A 20,768-nucleotide genomic window follows, 5' to 3' on the forward strand; every position below is an offset into this window, starting at 1 on the left:
ATATCCATAATATTACCGTCTCCAGAAAAAACACCGGAGTCACTTTTTTCAAGCAGCCATAATATATTTTACGTAATGGCGAAAAATGACTATTTTCAGCATTTATATGGCATATTTTTTCTGGCAACTGTGCTTCAGTGGCTGCGTCCAAAAAAACTGGGCAAACAATGCCTACAAGGTCAACGTATGGCAGTTGTTTAAAGAGAACAGTAGATTACTAGCCAGCAAAGCTACCTAAGCTAAAATGTCCCTCAAATCCCTGCAGACTTCTGTCCCTCCAATACAGAGCAGTATCAAGCAGATTACTAGCCAGCAAACTTACTATCATCTGTCCCTGAAATCACTAACAGCTCTCCCCCTACACTATCTCTTCCAAGCACACACAGGCAGATTTTTCAGATACATTTTTGCCCTTGATCCCCTCTGGCATGCCACTGTCCAGGTCGTTGCACCCTTTAAACAACTTTAAAATCATTTTTCTGGCCAGAAATGTCTTTTCTAGATGTTAAAGTTCGCCTTCCCATTGAAGTCTATGGGGTTCGCGAACCGTTCGCGAACCGCTCGCGTTTTTGCGCAAGTTCGCGAATATGTTCGCGAACTTTTTTTCCGACGTTCGCTACATCCCTATAAAAGGGCGCCCTAGACACTGAAAACCTGCCCAATTATAGGTTTCTTGTGCTATAGAACCTGGGTGTGTTTTTGCTATTGCTATTGCTATCCTGATTCCTGCCTGAAACTCTGACTTTGAACCTGATCTGCCTGCCTCCTGAAACTTTGCCTGGACTTTGACTATTCTCATGTTTAACCCCTCGGATACCATAATCTTGGACTCTTGTTCCTGGCTTCCACCTTGGTCTGGACTACTCCCTTTGGGAGCTGCTAGGCCCCCTGACATTATTTTCACATTCAGGTTTTTCAAATTTATCATACTCTGGCCCTTTAAGAATTCGAATTTGACTATTCGCCACCTAAAACTTGCAAAAAACTGCACCTAAAACCTGCTGTTTAAGTCAATGGGAGAGGTCCAGGGATCAATTTGGAGATGTTTGCAGCCTTCCCGAATCTAGTTGGATCAAATTTGATTAAAATTTTCAGGTTCTTTCAATTTGTCTGAGTTTAAAAAAATTCAAAATTCAACCCTTGATAAATGTGCCTCCCCATCACTAAAATTCAGTTTTTTAAAACTTGAATTTGAAATTGTGAGTTGTAGAGCACAAAAAATGAATAGTTGTAAAACTTCTAATTTGAACCAATGTTTTTGTGCTGGCATCTGTTTTCTTATATCTCTTTTGAAAATGTGCAGTATAACCTTAAAAATTATCTTAGACATTTACTTAAAAAGAAAATGTAAATACAAAATTAGTTGTCTCTGGAGAAATGGAGAAATGTGTTACCCTTCTAAATCAGTCTCATTAAAAGCAATTGTGTTTAATTACTCAATAAAAGGGTGCTTTGATTAAATGCATTGTTTCTGTTATGCTATGCAGTGTCATATGTAGGCAAATATAAATCAAATTATATTTAAAAAATCAATTTATAATCAAATATTAATTTATTTAAATTAATGAAATATTAAATTATTAATATTTTTACAGTAATATTAGATTGATTTACTTGCTAGTAAATAGCTATTAAAATCTGGTCAACAAAAAACACATGGATGTTACAAAAGAAAAAAAATAGAAACTAATTAAATGTTTCAGACGAATAGTTGTGTCAAACATGTGAGAAATATGTTCAAATTATAGCATTTTTTAAAGACCAAACTCATGCATGAACAAAAAAATTAGTTGACCCCTGGTTTTTGAAATTGCCAATTTTTTCCCCAAAATATTCACATATGTTCTACTTAACTTTGCAGATTTATTTTAATTGTTGTACCCATTTTAGTTATTATTTCTTTATCTTTAATTCTGTATTAACGCTCATTTATGACTCAAATACACGCAAAATCTCACCAGGGAAACAATATACCATATTACATACCAGCACAGGGACAAACATTAAGGGGCATATTTATCAAGGGTTGAATTTTAAATTTGAAAAAACTTCAAAATTCGAATTCAAAAAGACCAACCGAAATTAAGTCTAAGGGTTTTTTTTGGTCAAATAGGTCCATATTCAGCCAAAATTTTAATCATGCAAATCGAAGGAATAACGCATTTGATCAAATTCGATTCAAAGTTTTTCCCCAAAAAACCCGTTGATTTTTAAAAGTCCACCAATTGTCTCCAAAAAAGTTCTAGGAGGTTCCCCATAGGCTAAAACAGCAATTTGGTAGGTTTTAGATGGCAAATGGTCGAAGTTGAATTTTTAAAGAGACAGTACATGATACAATTCGATATTTGAATTTTTGAATTTTTTTCAAATTCAAATCGAATTTGGACTATTCCCTAGTCGAAGTACGCAAAAAATTTCTTGAATTTTTCTCATTCAAAAATTCACCTCGACCTTTGATAAATCTGCCCCTTAGGCTACTTAAAAAGAATTAAAATCCAAGTATTACATAATATATTTTTACAGAGTATAACTGAGATAACATGGCAAAAAATCATGCTTTTAGTGTAACATAAATTAATTCAGGCTATATGTGTATGTATATGTGAATCAGGTAGCAAATATATTCATAAGTAAGGAAAAAATAAAATGTTACTATAATGTTCTTCTAGTCACTGTTAAAACCAATAACAACCTCCAATCTTAATAGTATACAACAATCGACAATTATCTCTCTTGTATCAAACATTTCATCAGAGAATCCTCAAAATTTGCTATTTATAAAGTTTTTTAAAGGAAATAAAATTATTGTCTTGCATGGTGGTGTGGTATTATATGGAATAGCACCTCCTCATTTCTGAACATAATATATAACTGCACTGCGCACTGTCTTTCTGGAATCAATATACTTACAAATATATACTGGACTCGTTGCCTCCGATGTCAGGGGACTGAAGCTTTTGAACAAGAATGATGATGATGCCCACAAATAGCACAAAGTTTATCTGCAAATAAAACATAATAAATTTAAATATATTTCAAAATCAATAATGACTAATGCATATGTTGGCTTATGTATATGGGTTTCATAAAGTTTAACAGCAGATATAGGGGCAGATTTATCAAAAGCAAAATACATTTTCCATTTTTTTTTTAAATTAAAAAAAAACCTCAAAAACTTAAAATCCTAAAACTTTAAACTAAATCAATATCTTAAGATATAGGGACAGATTTATCATGGGTCGAATTTTGAATACATGGGAGTTTTTTGAACTCCCATAACTTCGAAATTTTAATTAAAAAAGACCAATCAAAATTTATAAAAAAAAAAAAAATTTTCCTTTCTTTGGCCGAATAGGTCCGTTTTCGATAGAACAGGTCCGTTTTCAATCAAATTCAAATTGTAAGAATCTTTGAAACTTCGATTTTTCAAAGTCCACTAATTGACTACAAGTAGGTTCTAGGAGGTCCCCCATAGGCTAAAACAGCAATTCGGCAGGTTTTAGATGGTGAATGGTCGAAGTTGAATTTTTAAAGAGACAGTACATGATAAATGTCGATATTCTAATTTTCATATTTTTTTCACATTTGAATCAAATTAAGACTATTCCCTAGTCGAAGCACACAAAAATTTGCTCAAAATTCTAATTTTTTTCATTCGAATTTTCACTTCGACCTTTGATAAATCTGCTCCATAATGAAAAAAACAACTCAAGCATAGCAAAATCACATTTATTTTTAATGAGCCAAGTTTTCGAATAGATCTCAATACTCCAAAAGTAAAACAGTCTGAAATCTGAAAATACAACCCAATACAACTAAATCAACTCATAGCTTTTAGATGCTGAATGTTTTTATTTGAGTTACAGAGCATAAATTGGCTTTATCAAAGCCTATTAGAAATATTTTTACATTATGAAATTCTGGTATTTTCATGAATGGATCATTGGTTCTTACACATTATCATTATCTTGAGGATTCATCTCATTCAAAATACTTTTAAAGGGGTAGTTTACATCTTCATTAACTTTTAGGGGAATGTTTATCAAAATTCGTATTTGTGTAATTTTAGAGGTTTTTTTATACCACAAATAAACTTACATTTTAAAAAAAACACACAAATGTCTCCTTATTTATTAAAGATATATAATAAAAAGCACGGAATTTAAACAAATGTGGAACAAAGATGAATACTGTAAAATTACAGATTCAAATTTTCAATTCGACCCTTGATAAATATGTCCCTAAATTTCATTATTGAAATGCATTATTTTTAGCTCAAAAAAAAGTTGGTTTGTGGGAAAATATATGAATATTGATAAATGTTAATATTGTGTGTTAAAGAATGGCCAGTTCTTAGCAACTGTTTTTTTTTTTTTTTTTTTTTTTTTAATTATTTTCTTTCATCTTCTGACTATTTACAGCTTTCAAATGGGAGTCACAGACCAAATATTTATTGCTCTATGAGACTTCAATTTTCTTGTTCATTGTTATTGTTACTGTTACATTTTATTCTATCCAGTCACTCTCCTATTTATATTTCAGCCTTTCATTTACACCACCGCCTGGATGCTAGGGTAAATTGGACCCTGCTAAAATTTCCATACAGGAAAGCAGTTGAACAAAAAGCTAAAACATTTTTTAAAAATGCAGATAATAAAAAATGAAGACCAATTGCAAATTTCCCAGAATACCACTCTCAAAATAAAATGTAAAGGGCACAACTTAAAAATATGTAATAGTGTCAACAGACTTGGATATTATATTTTTTATCTCACTTATTGATATAAATAATAAATTATTAGAACTTAATTTCTAATGAACATATATTGATAGTATTCATATTCAACATACCATTATTGATCCAATAACAGGACCCTTAATCACCCACCAAAGAGCAGTGTTATTGTTTGTGTCCCAGCATCTAAAAGAAAAAAAGGTAGAAAAGTACAAAGTTACCCAATGCTTATATTCCAGAGAAGCATATAAATAGTGTTAGAGATCCTACTTTTATTTCTCACTGTTTTTCCATCTTAAAACTATTTACAAAGCTATGTAAGTAAGCCACAGAATAAAGTAAAGGCTGCTCCTAGGAAGATAGTTGTAGTTGTGTCAGCCAGGGCCCTAGATTTGTGGGACAGTTAGCATTTGGCTAGAAAAGAGATTTTGTGGCCACTGTATTGGTATACATCTTCACTGGCTTGTTCTTATTTATATGTAGTGATGGGCGAATAAATTCGCCAGGCATGGATTTGCGGCAAATTTTTTGCGTTTTGCTGCCCACCCATTGATTTGGACAAAATAGTCACACTTATAAATTTTATTGCTTTCGTCAAAATTGTCAAGTGTCAAAACTATTTTGACGCCAATTAACTTCAATGCGTTTCATGAATTTTTTGCCGTTTTGCAAATTTTTCAGATTCGGCCATCACTATTCATATGACGTTCCCTTCATTGGTGACATTATTGACAGATGAATGATCTGTGACTGGATACTATGGACAACACACAGTGATTAACACGATACCCACATTACTAAAATGGAAAAAGCAAAATTGAAGAAAGAAATCATGCACAGTTAGGGGCATATTTCTCAAGGGTTGAATTTCAAATTGAAAAAAACGTTGAAAATTCGAATTCAAAAAGACCAACCGAAATTAAGTTGAAGTTTTTTTTGGTCAAATAGGTCAGTTTTTGATCAAATAGGGCTGTATTCGGCTGAATTAGAATCATTTGAGTCAAAGGAATAGCACATTCGATCAAATTTGATTTGATCCCAAAAGAACTTCGATTTTTCAAAGTCCGCCAATTGACTCCAAATACATTCTAGGAGGTCACCCATGGGCTAAAACAGCAATTCGGCAGGTTTTAGATGGGGAATGGCCAAAGTCAAATTTTTAAAGAGACAGTACATGATACATTTCGATATTCTAATTTTTTAATTTTTTTCAAATTTGAATCAAATTTGGACTATTCCCTAATCGAAGTACACAAAAATAGCTTGAAATTCAAATTTTTTTCATTAGAAAATGCACCTCGACCTTTCATAAATCTGCCCCTTAATGGTTCCCCTGGAACAAAAGTATTGAGTACCACTGAAGGCCCAGTCTAGCCTTATCTTTGCAACATCACTCAACATGGTGATCTCTACTGAAAAAACATTTGCAAACCCTCTATTTGTAGAAAATTAATAAAAGATGGTCCACTATAAGATGTTAGGCTCCAATCAATCGGCACTTGTTGATTAAAAAACATTGGTGTTCAGGACCCTTCATTAAAGAATATAGTGGTGTCAGGGCCCCCCACATGTTAATGAAAAAAAACATTGGTGGTCAGGGCCACACACACATTGATTAAGAAAAAAACATTAGTTGTCAGGGCACCCCCATAAAAGAATATACTGGTGGCAAGGCCCCCACATGTTAATTAAAAAAAACATTGGTGTTCATAAAAAAATATATTGGTGGCCACTGCCCCCACATGTAAATGAAAAAAAACATTGGTGGTCAGGGCCCCCCATACATTAATTAAAAATATATTGGTCATCAGGGCCCCCCCATAACAGAATATATTGGTGGTCAGGTCCCCCACATGTTAATTAAAAAAATATTGGTGGTCAGGTCCCCCACATGTTAATTTTAAAAATATTGGTGGTCATGTCCCCCACATGTTACTTAAAAAAATATTGGTGGTCAGGGCCCCCCACACGTTAATTTAAAAAAACATTGGTGGTCAGGGCCCCTCATAAAATAATATATTGGTGGTCAGGGCCCCCCACACGTTAATTAAAAAAAAAACATTGGTAAGGTCCCCCCATAAAAGAATATATTGGTGGCCAGGGCCCCCACATGTCAATGAAAAAAAACATTGTTGGTCAGGGCCCCCAACACCTTAATTAAAATAAAAGAATTAGTGGTCAGGACCCCCCACAAGTTAATATAAAACAATTGCTGGTCAGGGCCAGGGTCAGGACATCTCAATGTCATCAACAATATCATCAAACTCATACCTACCCCAGATTATCAAAGTGAAGTCTCAGAACAGCCCATATTGTCACACAAATCAGTGGAGTGCCTGCAGTCAACAAAAGGAAATAATTATTAATCCCCATAATAAACAACATAAAAAGTAAAGCACATCTTTTATTTCATTAACAGTATGCAGTAGACCCATTTGGCTACATCCCAATGACAATAAAACACATGTTACTCCATTTAGGAATCTTTATGCAGAGCCATAGAACCATGGACACTATAAGGGTCAGAGACACACTCAGATTCTGGGAGATTAGTCACCCAGCGACAAATTTCCTCTTGTTCGGGGCAACTAATCTCCCCGAACTGCCTTTCCGCTGGCTATAATGTAAATAGCCGGCCAGATAGCACTTGGAGCGCTTTGTTTTCTGATTTTGCTAGAAGTTGTCTCACAAGTAGTTTTGGGCGAATTTCTTCCATTTCGCTTTGGCCAAAAATTAGTAAATTTTCCAGGAAAATTTCATGAAAAATTTGTGATACTCGAAAATTGACACCCACGTCAATTTTGGATACGCATCTGAAAAGTGTCTCGCGTCAATTTTGACGCAGGCGTTAAAGTCAATGGGCATCCGAATCGTGTTGACGCGCTGCGATTTTGACACGTGTGGCTTTTCAGATGTGCATCCAAAACATTTTGTCGCAGACTAATTTTCTCCAGCAAATTTTCACGGGAGTTTTGCAAATTTATTTGCCGGCGGGGAAATGCAGAAATTTGGAGCAAATTAGCGCTAGAAGACGAAGTACTCCGAGTTCCATCCCGCCGGCGATTTACATTCTAGCCGGAAGGAAGGCAGTTGGGGGAGATTAGTTGCCTGAAGAAGAGAAGATTTGTGTCTGGGCAGGAAGGCAGGGGAAGGCAGTCGGGGAAATTAGTCGCCCAAAGAAGAGGCGATTAATTGCCGGGCGACTAAATCTCCCTGAATCTGAGCATATGTCTCTGCCCTAAGAGACCATAACAGTTTAGGCAAGACAAAAATTAAAACTACAACAAACACCTTCAGAGAAATTAGAGGTAAAAAAAAAAATATTTCAACTGATGATTAAAGAAAGGGAAACGTTTGTTTTATATCTGATAATAAACATTAATCATGGGATAATAGGAGGTAGACTAAAAATAGGTCAACATTTTTTATAACTGTTTAAAAATATTTTGTAATAATCAGATCTGCTATTTGAGGTTAATCAAAATTTCATATATAAAAAGCCAGGTGTAAAGATAATCAACTCTCAGTTTCCTGTTCAGAGCAGAACATTTTTGCATAATTATTTTTTAATTAAATGAACGACAAATTTCCATAGACTATTGAATCAGCTGAACCAAGTTGGAAGATAACCAATTTGTTATCAAATTGTTTGAATTTTACAATATTTTATTTGCACATGAGTATAATAAGGAGTTTCAGCCAGAAAATTAGGAAATTCATTATTGTATAAACAAAGTCATTCAATCTTAAGGCTTTATTGAATCACATAAAATATTTTAGCTGAGCTTAATTTTATATTGCTGAATTATCGACAAATGAACATATGTCAAAAGCATATCAGCTGTTATGGAATAACATGGCACCCTTAACCAGAACTGGAAATTTGAAAAGCAATGAGCAGCAGATAGACCATTGGCAAAATTATTTGATTGGTTTCTTGCTAATAATAACTTGGCTTAGCATTGGCCAATGGAGAATACATTCAATGGCGTCAGCAGTAAAATCTCTTAGAGCTTGTGCTTAATAGTTTACATTCCCTGCCTGGCAAGCAGCTCATTTTTAAAAAAACTTTATCTAAACAAAGGAACATGGATTTACTATTACTTGTGTCTTATCTCATGTGGGATGGAGCATTTCATGTTAAATACACGATTACTAGATTAGTATCTGCAAACATGAAGCAAGCTCCCATTTACAAGATTCTCTAAATACAGAGCATTGCATACGTTTTGACCACCTTGGATTTTTCCTAATATTTTTTGTGTTACAACTTAAAATTAAAATAGATTTTATGGAATTTTATTTCATTGATTGACACAAAATAGTCCATAAAACTCCAGTAAAAAAAAAAAGAATCGTCATATTTCTCAAAACTGTTTTCAAATGAAAAAATAATCATATTGAATGCATAAATATTCATGCACTAGACTGTGAAACAGCTGTATAAACTCAGTAACTACAGTAGAACCCCCATTTTAAATTTTTCAGGTAACCAGAAAAAAAATGGTGTAAAATAAAGGAAAATGTAAAATAAGGAAATTTATTATGCATAATAAATAGGTGGGACCACAAAACAACAATGTAAAATGAGGCAAAACTTTAAAAAAAGGGATATAAAATTGAGGTTCTACTGTATATTCAAAAGCCAAACAATTAGTTGCACAATTTTAAAGTTAAAATACTCTAACCTGTTTCTGGAAGCCCCCAGAGATTGTTAGAGATCATATCAAAACAAAACTGCATCACAAATACCAAGGAGCTATCAAAACAAGTCCAGGAAAAAGTTCTATGGAGTTAAAACTCAACTCAACAACAAATGGGAAGTATTTGTCATAATTGAAACCCATAGAGGGTTGCCCATCAAAACCCAGTGACTGGGTAGTCAGATAAGCATTAGAGATCTTAATGTTAACACTGAAGGATCTGTGAAGATACAACACTGAGATATGACAAACCATCAATGAAACCATCAATATAATTCATATTTATCATGTACTGGCACTTCAAAAATTCAAATTCAACTATTCGCCAGTAGTTGAATTAAACCTGCCGAATTGCTGTTTTATCCTAATGGGCAAGTCCTGGAATCAATTTGGAGTTGTTTGCAGCCATGAAAATCGAGGGTTTTTTTTTTTTCAGAGAAAAAACTCAAATTCAATTCAAATTCGGTTCGAGTTTGTGGGTCGATCCCATTCACCCAAGTTTAAAAAATTTATTTTTTTTAAAAAACATTTCAATTGGTCATTTTTTTATTAGAATTTCGAGTTCATGGGAGTTTATGGGAGTTTTTACAAACTCTAAGGGGCCAATTCACTAATTTCGAGTGAAGGATTCGAAGTAAAAAAACTTCGAATTTCAAAGTGTTTTTTGGGCTACTTCGACCATCGAATGGGCTACTTCGACCTTCGACTACAACTTCGAATCGAAGGATTCGAACTAAAAATCGTTTGACTATTCGACCATTCGATTGTCTAAGTACTGTCTCTTTAAGAAAAAACTTCGACCCCCTAGTTCGCCATCTAAAACCTACCAAACTCAATGTTAGCCTGTGGGGAAGGTCCCCATAGGCTTGCCTAAGTTGTTTTGGTCGAAGGATAATCCTTCGATCGTTGGATTAAAATCCTTCGAATCGTTTGATTCGACGGATTTAATCGTTCGATTGAAGGATTATTCCTTTGATCGAACGATCGAACTATTTGCGCTAAAATCCTTCTACTTCCATATTCGAAGTCGAAGGATTTTAATTCCCAGTCAAATATCGAGGGTTAATTAACCCTCGATATTCGACCCTTGGTGAATGGGCCCCTAAATTCAACCCTTGATAAATCTGGAAGTCTGCAAGATACCTTTATTGGGTTGGAGGTTCAACTTTGATCAGGACAATGACCTCAAATACATTGACAAAGCTACACTTGAAAGGGTTAAAAATCAAGAACCTGAATGTGATAGCCCAAACTTTAATCTAATGTGTGGCACCACTTGTTGTTCATAAACGTCTCCATTCAATTAAAAGCAATTTAGCCAAAAAGAATGGGCAAAAATGGCAGTATCGTGCACAGCTGCTAGAGACTTACCCAAAGATTTGCAGCTAAAGGTGGTTCTATCAAGTATTGACTCTTGAGTGAATATGTATGCAATCAAAAAAGTGTACTGTTTTCTTTATAGAAATATTGTGCTATAATAAAAACATTTAGCAACTTCAAAGTATTAACTATTCTGTGTTAATCAAATGTGATCTCTATAAATAATTACAGACTTTTGTCCAGATTCATCATTATTAATATATTCTTTTTTTTCCTTTTCATAAATTTCAAAAATAGACATAATCCCAATGAGTGAGTGAGCCATTTTAAGACAAAGTTATATGATTGCTTGTTTTACTTGTTCTAGGTCCAAGACTCAGGTCGATGGGAAAGGGCACTGGGCTTTGATCCAATTGCCTCAAAACTGTGGCATTTGCTAAAATGCAAATAAAAAAAGTAGCAAGGGAATATCTAGCTGGGGCATTAGAGCACAAGTCAAAGCAATGTTGCAAATGCCAGCATGGAAACCCAATTTTAAGGGCATGCAACCAATAGCAATAATTTGAACTATGTATGAGAACTTACTCTTCTTCTGTAAAGAGAGTCATTAATCTTTTGTATCATAAACTGATTAGTGATGGGCGAATTCACTCGCTAAACGTGAATTTTGACGCCGGTGTCAATTTGAGAACATCAGAATTGATGCACGTCCTATTTGACGCGCATTAAAGTCAATGGGCGTTGGAATTGTTGCCAGCGTCGGAATTATCCCCGGGTTTCAAATACAAAAACGTTGACGCCGGTGAATTTTCGCCTGCGAATTTTTGCGACAATTTCACAAATGTATTTGCCAGCGGAGAAACGTGGAAATTCACAGCGAATTTGCGCCTGCCGAATAAATTCGCCCATCACTAAAACGTATGCATTATTACTACTAGGGATATTAATAAGATAAATACAGCCCAAAATCAAATCTTTGTTAATATAGAGGTTGGTTAAACTCTCATTGATGAAATAGCCTAGAATTTTAAAACAAATGCAATTGCTCATGTAGTTATTTATCAACCTGCTGCACATTATGGCCAAAAGTGTCATAGTGGGGATGGCACCACTTCTGAAGACCTATTTATCAAAGGTCAGATTTAGGGGCACATTTACTTAGGGTCGAATATCGAGGGTTAATTAACCCTCGTTATTCGACTGCCGAATTAAAATCCTTAAAATTTTGCGCAATTCGTTCGATTAAATCCTTCGAATTGAACGATTTGAAGGATTTTAATCAATCAATCGATCGATTATCCTTCAATCAGAAAAATGTTAGCAAGCCAATGGGGACCTTCCCCATAGGCTAACATTGGCCTTGGTAGGTTTTAGGTGGCGAACTAGGGGGTCGAAGAAATTTTTAAAGAGACAGTACTTATCGAATTATTGAATAGTCGAATATTCGAACGATTTGTAGTTCAAATCGTTCGATTTGAAGTCGAAGGTCGTAGTCGAAGGTCGAAGTAGCCAATTCGATGGTCGAAATAGCCAAAAAAAAGCATTAGAAAATCGAACTATTTTTCCTCTATTTTCTTCTATTCCTTCACTCGAGCTTGGTGAATGGGCCCCTCAATGTCATGACATTTAGGGGCAAATTAACCCTTGATATTCGACTGTCGAAGTTAAATCCTTCGACTATCGAAGTCGAAGGATTTATCGATATTCGTTCGATCGAACGATAAATTGTTCGATCGAACGATTAAATCCTTCGAATCGTTCGATTCGAAGGATTTTAATCCATCGATCGAACGATTTTTGTTCGACCAAAAAAAGCTACCAAAGCCTATGGGGACCTTCCCCATAGGCTAACATTGACTTCGGAAGCTTTTAGGTGGCGAACTAGGGGGTCGAAGTTTTTTCTTAAAGAGACAGTACTTCAACTATCGAATGGTCGAATAGTCGAACGATTTTTAGTTCGAATTGCTCGATTCGAAGTCGAAGGTCAAAGTAGCCCATTTGATGGTCGAAGTAGCCAAAAAAAACATACGAAATTCAAAGTTTTTTTTCTTTTATTCCTTCACTCGAGCTAAGTAAATGGGCCCCTAAGAGTTACAATATACAGTATACAGTATATGCATTATACAACAGAATTGAATTCAATCACAAGAATAGGGAAAGTCATGTAATTACAGTATCAATTTGAACATCAGAAGGCATGATCTTACAGTCAGATGCTTTGAATTTCTAAAAAGCATCTCATAAAAAGGAATATATTCTCTGCTGTTTGGCGGTTGACACTTTTTTCCTTGATCAAACGCATCAGCAGCTCAAACTCACTTTCCCTGTTATTAAATAATATGAGTCACTTTTAGTAAATAATCTCAAAGCTTTTGGGTAAATCAAAATTTGCCAATTAGGAAAAAACATTTATATCCCCCCCCCATTATGGTTAATTCCCCTTGACCTTGAAACAGGAATTGGAAAGGCAATGAGAAAAATGCATGTATCGCATAAGGTAACCGGTAATAAAAAATGCATCAGAGATGCCATTACCCGCCAGTCGGAGATGTACTTTCAAAGAAACATGAGAAAAAAGGAAAAAAGTGCACTGTGCATATGAAGTTCGCCAAGTGCATCAGAGGGAATTCTTGAAAAAAGAACACAGTGAGCATAAAGATGGCAGTTACACTTTGATATGCAAAGAGGGTCCTACTAGAGCAGTCTTCAGAGAATAAATTGACTGAGGCAGGAGTCTTCCTTTTCATAAGTACCTTCTAATTAAATCTCCAGTATAGGTCACATGGTGCATGCTTATTATTTTGAATTATTTATTAGATTACCCTGGATGAAAGCCATTTAAAACATATTAGATACAGCTATATATATAATCCTTGTAGTTAAGAGAAATAAAATAACTTGTTATATGTGGACAATAGACATTATTGTAGGATAAAGGAGAAGCACAGAAACCTCAAGCGTCAATACCCCTTGTTGGGGAAACTAGTTGCGTTCATATGCATTCATGACCATTCCCTGGTGCCTCTTTCAACCTACTCAAACCACAAAGTTGCCATCATGACCTTCCTATGCAAATATAACGATAGGAGAGGTGTTAAATATAAATGCGTGGGTCCACAAGGAGATGAGGATAAGTGAGGTCATCAAGATGATGACAACTACATTATCGTTATTTTAGTGCTCTTAAGTGCGATTGTTTAAGGCACAATTCCTTGGAAATGCTTTGCTCAGATATAGATTCAGGTAGGATCAATGCTCTTGGGAAAGGTTGCATGGAATTTACAATATCCCATAAGAGTTTGAACATTAAAGGAGAACAAAACCCAAATAAAGCAAAACCCACAATCCCCTTTCCTCCATTAGCTCCCCTCCCTGCTTTCTCTGTGTCCCTGGCATTAACTTTGGCACATTCATGGAGTGTAGTGCAGCATTGCTCATGGACACCATCTTCAGTATCTCCAGATCCTCTTGTTTTCAAAGCTTCCGGCTTCTGTGCAGTAGCCACAAATACCAGACTGGCCCCAACTGCGAATGTGCAAAAAAGCTCAGTGTCGGCTCTCACTTACACGAGCAATCTGAAGATACTGAAGATGGGACACTTTTTTCAAGTAAGGTACTATAGGGGGAAAAAGCAGGAACATGGGCCAATGGAGGGAAGGGATGGGGGGTTTTGCTTAAAGAGTGTTTAGTTCTCCTTTAAGAGGTCAATTGAGTATAAATGACGGTTATTTGAAGGCAGCAAGGACAGACTATGGAAAAAAGGTTGAGCTGTTGATCATGATCAATTGATCAATTCATTAAAAAAAGGGGTGCAAAGATGAGATAGGGGAGAAGTAATGTTTTTTATGGTACTGAGATCACAGAAATGTGTCTGCTGTATAATTAGGTTTAAAATAAGGAGACTACTAAAACAAATTAGAAACCTACAGGCTTCAAAAATGTTCATATCCATAGAAAATAACACATAGGGTGACACATTCTGAGATATAGGGTCTATTCACCAGCCCATGAAAAAGATACGTACAGGTATGGGACCCGTTATCCAGAAACCCGTTATCCAAAATGCTACAAATTACAGGAAGGCCATCTCCCATAGACTTACTTTTAATCAAATAATAATTCAAATGTTTAAAATTATTTTCTTTTTCTCTGTAATAATAGAACAGTACCTTGTACTTGATCCTAAGATACAATTAATTCTTACTGGAAGAAAAAAATCCTATTGGGTTTGATTAAAGTTTAAATTATTCCTTAGTAGAATTAGGGGGCTGTTTATCAATGGTCCGATTTTAGAGTTTTATCATAATTTATTTTTATATAGCACCGACAATATACGGTACGCAGTGCTTTACCTTAGTTATAACAAACAGGGAATAAATGAATAACAAACAAGGGTTACAGATACAATAGGATTAGAAGGCCCTACAAATTAGAGTTTACAAACTAAAGGTTAAGGTACAATTGAGACATTAGGATTTTAGAAACAATGTTGTGATTTATGATACAGCAATGATTGATTGATTAATGTACATTGAATAAGCTTCTTTAACAGGTGGGTCTTTAAGGAGCGCTTGAAAGTTTGTAAAGAAGGAGAAAGTCTGAGAGAGTTCCAGAGAAAAGCAGAAGCCCGAGAGAAGTCTTGTAGATGAGAATGGGCAGAAGTGACCAGAGGAGAAGTGAGGTGAAGATCAGAAGCAGAGCGTAGGTTTCATGAAGGAGAGTATTTGGAGATTAGAGATGAAATATAGGGAGGGGCTTCATTGTTAAGGGCCTTGAATGTGAGTGTTATTAATTTGATTCTAGAGGAGATTGGGAGTCAGAGAAGGGACATGCATTTGGGAGCAGCTGATGTTTTTCAATTATTAAAAATATTGTCTATACAAGAAAAAGACTTACCCCACCCAATTATGGTGTACCAATAAAAGTATCTCCTTTCTGGAAAGAACGTCTCTACGAGGAGCGTAAAGAGATAAAGCCCTTCAATAAAAAGCCAGAAGTAGTTGGACATGACACAGTAGTGGAAAAACACCATCACAACTTTGCATTCCACCTAAAGAAACAAGCAAAGAACAAAATACAGTGAGTACAGGAACATTATTGTGTTTAAGGGCTAATATCAAATGGGGTTCAGCATTCAAAATCGTCCCATGGCCATTCGGGCAATGTTGCGCAGTTGAAGACAAGATTTTGTTTGGATGTGACAGATGTGAGTCTAAGATGACTCCTAGGCAGCGTGCTTGTGTGGTGGAATGAAAGGTGGTGTTGTTTACGGTGAGTGATATCTGAGGGACAGGGGAAGATCTTGGAGGAAATATGATGAGTTCTGTTTTAGAAAGGTTCAGTTTCAGGTGGCGCTGTGACATCCAGGAGGAGACAGCAGAGAGACAGTCTGTGACTTGGGAAAGGACAGAATTAGAAAGATCAGAAGTAGACAAGTAGAGTTGGGTGTCATCAGCATAAAGGTGATACTGAAGTCCAAACGACTGAATATGTTTTCCTACTGAAGTTGTATAGAGCGAGAACAGCAGAAGTCCTAGAACAGAGCCTTGAGGAACTGCATTACTCCCTGTATATTGTACAATTAGGGGTGTCTAACACATTGTTCCCCAACATATTTCATGCATGGAAGTAAATGCAGTTACACATTCTCTTATGAATATTAGGTCTGGTGCCACCTATTCTCAAACTCATCCAGTTCCTCTTTAGCAATAAAAGGGATTTAACTTCCATCGAATGGAAAATGAAAGACAAAGAACAGATCTGCAATCTAGCGCTCATTAGGCAGCTCTGCATGTGTCTTTAATTGGAATCACGTCTGCAATAAATTTTCCTTACAGTTGAAAGATGACAGTGGTTGTTGTCTTGCTCGGCGTAGAGCACTTCATCCTTAATAAAGACGGATATCGCCCGTAGAATGAATGAGACGAATAGGTTCATGTGGATGAAGTTTCTCGTGCAGTGAAGCTTTCTGGAATTAGAACAAAAATATGATTTCAGGCTGAGATATTGGCTGTGGTTATAACAGAATATATTATATTTGGAAACACATGCACATCTATCTATGAGATAAAGCATTAATAATAGATTAATGGTCCTTCCAAGCCTGTGACTGCACAGCCCATTTATCTATAGACAGGGAGGCAATTATTCTGTGCAAACCTCGCTGTGTTAGAGCATATTGGATATAGTTCTGCAGAAAAGTAAAAAATGAAAGGGGGGCGGCTAACACATAGGGGCAAATTCACTAAGCGCCGAAGCGCCGAACGCTAGCGTTAATTCGCTAGCGTTTGGCATTTTCGTTACTGCGCAAATTCACTAACGAACGCTGGCGTAGTTTCGCTAGTGTTACTTCGCACCCTTACGCCTGGCAAATTTTCGCTAGCGACGTAACTACGCGAATTCACTAACTTGCGCAGTGTACTGAACGCTACCTTTTACACTAGACTTCCTTCGCCACCTCAGACCTGGCGAAGCGCAATAGAGTAGATAGGGATTGTTTCAAAAAAAGTCAAAATTTTTTCTAAGTCCCAAAAAACGCTGGCGTGTTTTCTACATTATGGGTGATAGGCTGAAAAAGATCGAAAAATTTTTTGGGGCTCCCCTCCTTCCCCCCTACATTTCCTGACTCATGGCAACTTACCTAGACAGTGGGCACATGTGTAGGGCAAAATAAAATTTTTATTTGCTGATTTGAAGGTTTTCTAGGCATTTGTAGTGCTGATACGTATTCCTCCATTGAAATTTGAATTTGGCGCCGTATGCAAATTAGCCTTCGCTAGCGTAACTTCGCTTTACATAGCGAATCAACGCTAGTACAACTTCGCAACCTTACGCTACCCCTGAGCGCAACTTCGGATTTTAGTGAATTTGCGGAGCGCTGGCGAAACTACGCATGGCGAAGTGCGGCGAAGTGCGGCGAAGTTGCGCCTGAATTTGCCCCATTGTTTCGCCAACATAAACAGTTGTATTATGATAAATTTCATAAATGTAGCTTGTATCTACAGTATACAATTTAGGGGGCATATTTATCTATATCTATATTTGTATATAAATATTTACAATAAATATTATATATATAACATGGTGCAGCAAACCCTAAACTTGTTTAGCAACTTGCCCGGGTGCTGTCGAACGATTTTTACTTCGAATCGTTCGATTCGAAGTCGAAGTCGATGGTCGAAGTAGCCAATTCGATGGTAGAAGTAGCCAAAAAAAACATTGGAAATTCAAAGTTTTTTTTATTCTATTCCTTCACTCGAACTAAGTAAATGGGCCACCAACTGTGATCTTTCTCAAGGATAACCTGAGAAAGAGCACAGTTAATGTTCGAAACATCGGATTTTTTTCACAAGTATTCCCGTTGAGTGCTGTCCTATGTCAATTACCGGTTATCCAAAATGCTTGCGACCTGGGGTATTCAGGATAACAGATATTTACGTAATTTGGATCTTCATGCCTTAAATCTATCAGAAATTCATGGAAACATTAAATAAACCCAATAGGCTGGTTTTGCTTCCAATAAGGATTAATTATATCTTAGTTGGGATCAAGTACAAGCGACTGTTTTATTATTACACAGAAAAAAGAACTCTGTTTTAAAAATTTGGAGTATTTGGATAAAATGGAGTCTATAATTCAGAGCTTTCTGGATAACGGGTTTCCTGATAATGGATATATATATATAGAAATGTCCCAAAGTACCCGCACTCGTATATAAGCAGAGACAGAGGTGCACGATGAAATCTTGATTATGTATAGAAAAGCAGGATCAGTACACTGTTATTTGTGAAACTGTGATTTATTTCACACAAAATAAAATGGATATTGGATAAAATGTCATTTTGTGTGAAATAAATCACAGTTTCACAAATAACAGAGAGTGCTGATCCTGTTTTTCTATATATGCTCTATATATGCTCTCTCTCTCTCTCTCTCTCTCTATATATATATATATATATATATATATATATATATATATATATATATATATATATATATATATATATATATATATATACACTGTATATACTGTATATAGAAAAAGGTAAAGACTGGCACACTCAGGGTTTGTATATTATGCAAAAAAGGATAGTTTATTCCACGTTTAGGTCCTACACACACACACACACACACACACACACACACACACACATATATATATATATATATATATATATATATATATATATATATATATATATATATATATATATATATATACACACAGATATGGATATAAAGATCATCAAAATATTATAAACATTTGTGTAAATTACATAGCATACAGCATATATAATATTGTTGTCCTCACAGTCAAAACAAAGTCATGCACTGTGTTCAAGGAAATAATGCATTATATGAACTTATTGGCCTATTTGTAAATCTGTTTGTTTGGGTTTTTTTTCCAAACACCCAAAATGACACCATTATTTCCATTGCTCTAGACCTGTTGTTAAAAAAACCCCAAGCCTGCTTCTGTAAACTTATGGCTAAATCTGGTGGCTGAAGGAGTGGTACCCCTCTTTTTGACAATTGGGCATGCATAGGACAGCCTGTGCATGTGGCAGTTGCTGAGAGGAAGGGACTGACTGAGGACTGAGGACTGGTACCTAGGGTAGTAGTGACGCATGGGTTGGCTGGAAACTCGTGGTAACTCATGGGTTGACCACCAGTTGGGCAGGTTCGGGTTGAAATTTTGCCAACTATTATGGGTTTGGGTTGGGTGCGGATCAGATTTGGAAAGTACACTCTTCCACTATTCTCGAAGATTATGTGTCTTGTAACCAGGGGAGCAGAAGTAGCATACAGAGTGTGGGTTGGGTGCAGGTCCTACAATTGGTAACATTGTGCAGGTTAAAATTTTGTGGGTTAGGCTTGGTGCAGGTTGAGTTTTTACTGACCGCAGATGACTATAGGGTAGCATCTTGGGCCAGAACTAAGGGAAAGCTGAAGAATCCCATGTCTAGGGTGCAAGTCACATACCTCAACTACCTACCTACTCCTAGTTCAGCTCATCTACCTCTTACCTTCCCCTAGTGTGGTGATGCAATGCTCAATCATTGATCATTGCACGATCTCTCCAGCTTGACACCCTTCTTTCCTCATTAAACCACTCCCCATCCCAGCAACTCCTCACCTCACTGTAGTGGGGGAAAGCGATTGGGGGCAGGGACTTGCCTAGAAAGCCCAATAGATTTGCTCTGGCTCTTGTAGCCCCAGATGTAAATACGATCTTGATGGCAATCCATTATCCAGAAAGTTCCAAATTACCAAAGGCAGTATCCCTCCATTTTATACAAATAATTAGAATTTTTCTCTGTAATAATAAATGTAATTATAATTATTTAGAATTATTTGACTAAAATGGAGTCTATAGGAGATGACCTTTCTGTAATCAAGAGCTTTCTGGATAACAGGTTTTCAGATAACAGATTCCATACCTGTAATTTAAAAATGGTGGTAAAACGTGAAATTACCTGAATCGGCAGAGAATTACCATTGCGGTTGTAAGAGCCACAAGGGATGTGCTGTACCCCACGGTGTAGAGAGCTTTGACAGATAGGTAGTATGTATCCTATGAGAAAAGATATTCATTAATAGAAGAGCAAATACGGCCATACTATAAAGTACAGATGGAGCTAGAATGGGCTGCTCCATCTACAGTATTGTGTTTAATCCCTTCTTTATGGAAATGTTACTTCCAGGGCTCCCTTTGAATGTTGTCTAAACAACACTTTACATGTTTTCTAAGGCCATACTGAGCCATATTATGATGGAGGGTGTTAGTGCTCAAGAGCATGGACCACCCTGATACTCAGGGCAGGAATTTAAGGAATTTGACTGTGCAGGAAAATCACAGAAGAGGTGTTTTTGGGGCCCTATCTTCATTGGAAGACTGATATAAATTATAATGAAGAGCTGGTTATTTAGTTGTAACTTATACTGCAATATTGACTTTAAATAACCCTCTGTATCACATTAGCTAAAATTAAACTGAACGGGACAAAAAC

General features: G+C 36.0%; 1 protein-coding gene across 4 annotated transcripts in view; it reads right to left on the reverse strand.

The window, feature by feature from the left end:
- adcyap1r1.L (adenylate cyclase activating polypeptide 1 (pituitary) receptor type I L homeolog) overlaps window positions 1-20,768 on the reverse strand; it is a 126,365-nt gene that overhangs the window by 16,064 nt on the left and 89,533 nt on the right. For all 4 annotated transcript variants that reach the window (XM_041565755.1, XM_041565756.1, XM_041565758.1 and 1 more), the window contains exons 8-13: window positions 20,235-20,332; window positions 16,594-16,726; window positions 15,655-15,808; window positions 7,011-7,071; window positions 4,852-4,921; window positions 2,911-3,002 (exon numbers count right to left, since the gene is read on the reverse strand). In XM_041565755.1, the coding sequence (XP_041421689.1) occupies window positions 2,911-3,002; window positions 4,852-4,921; window positions 7,011-7,071; window positions 15,655-15,808; window positions 16,594-16,726; window positions 20,235-20,332 (608 nt within the window). The remainder of the gene's footprint in view (window positions 1-2,910; window positions 3,003-4,851; window positions 4,922-7,010; window positions 7,072-15,654; window positions 15,809-16,593; window positions 16,727-20,234; window positions 20,333-20,768) is intronic.

Source organism: Xenopus laevis, chromosome 6L (assembly GCF_017654675.1).
Source record: "Xenopus laevis strain J_2021 chromosome 6L, Xenopus_laevis_v10.1, whole genome shotgun sequence".
Lineage (NCBI taxonomy): Eukaryota > Metazoa > Chordata > Amphibia > Anura > Pipidae > Xenopus > Xenopus laevis.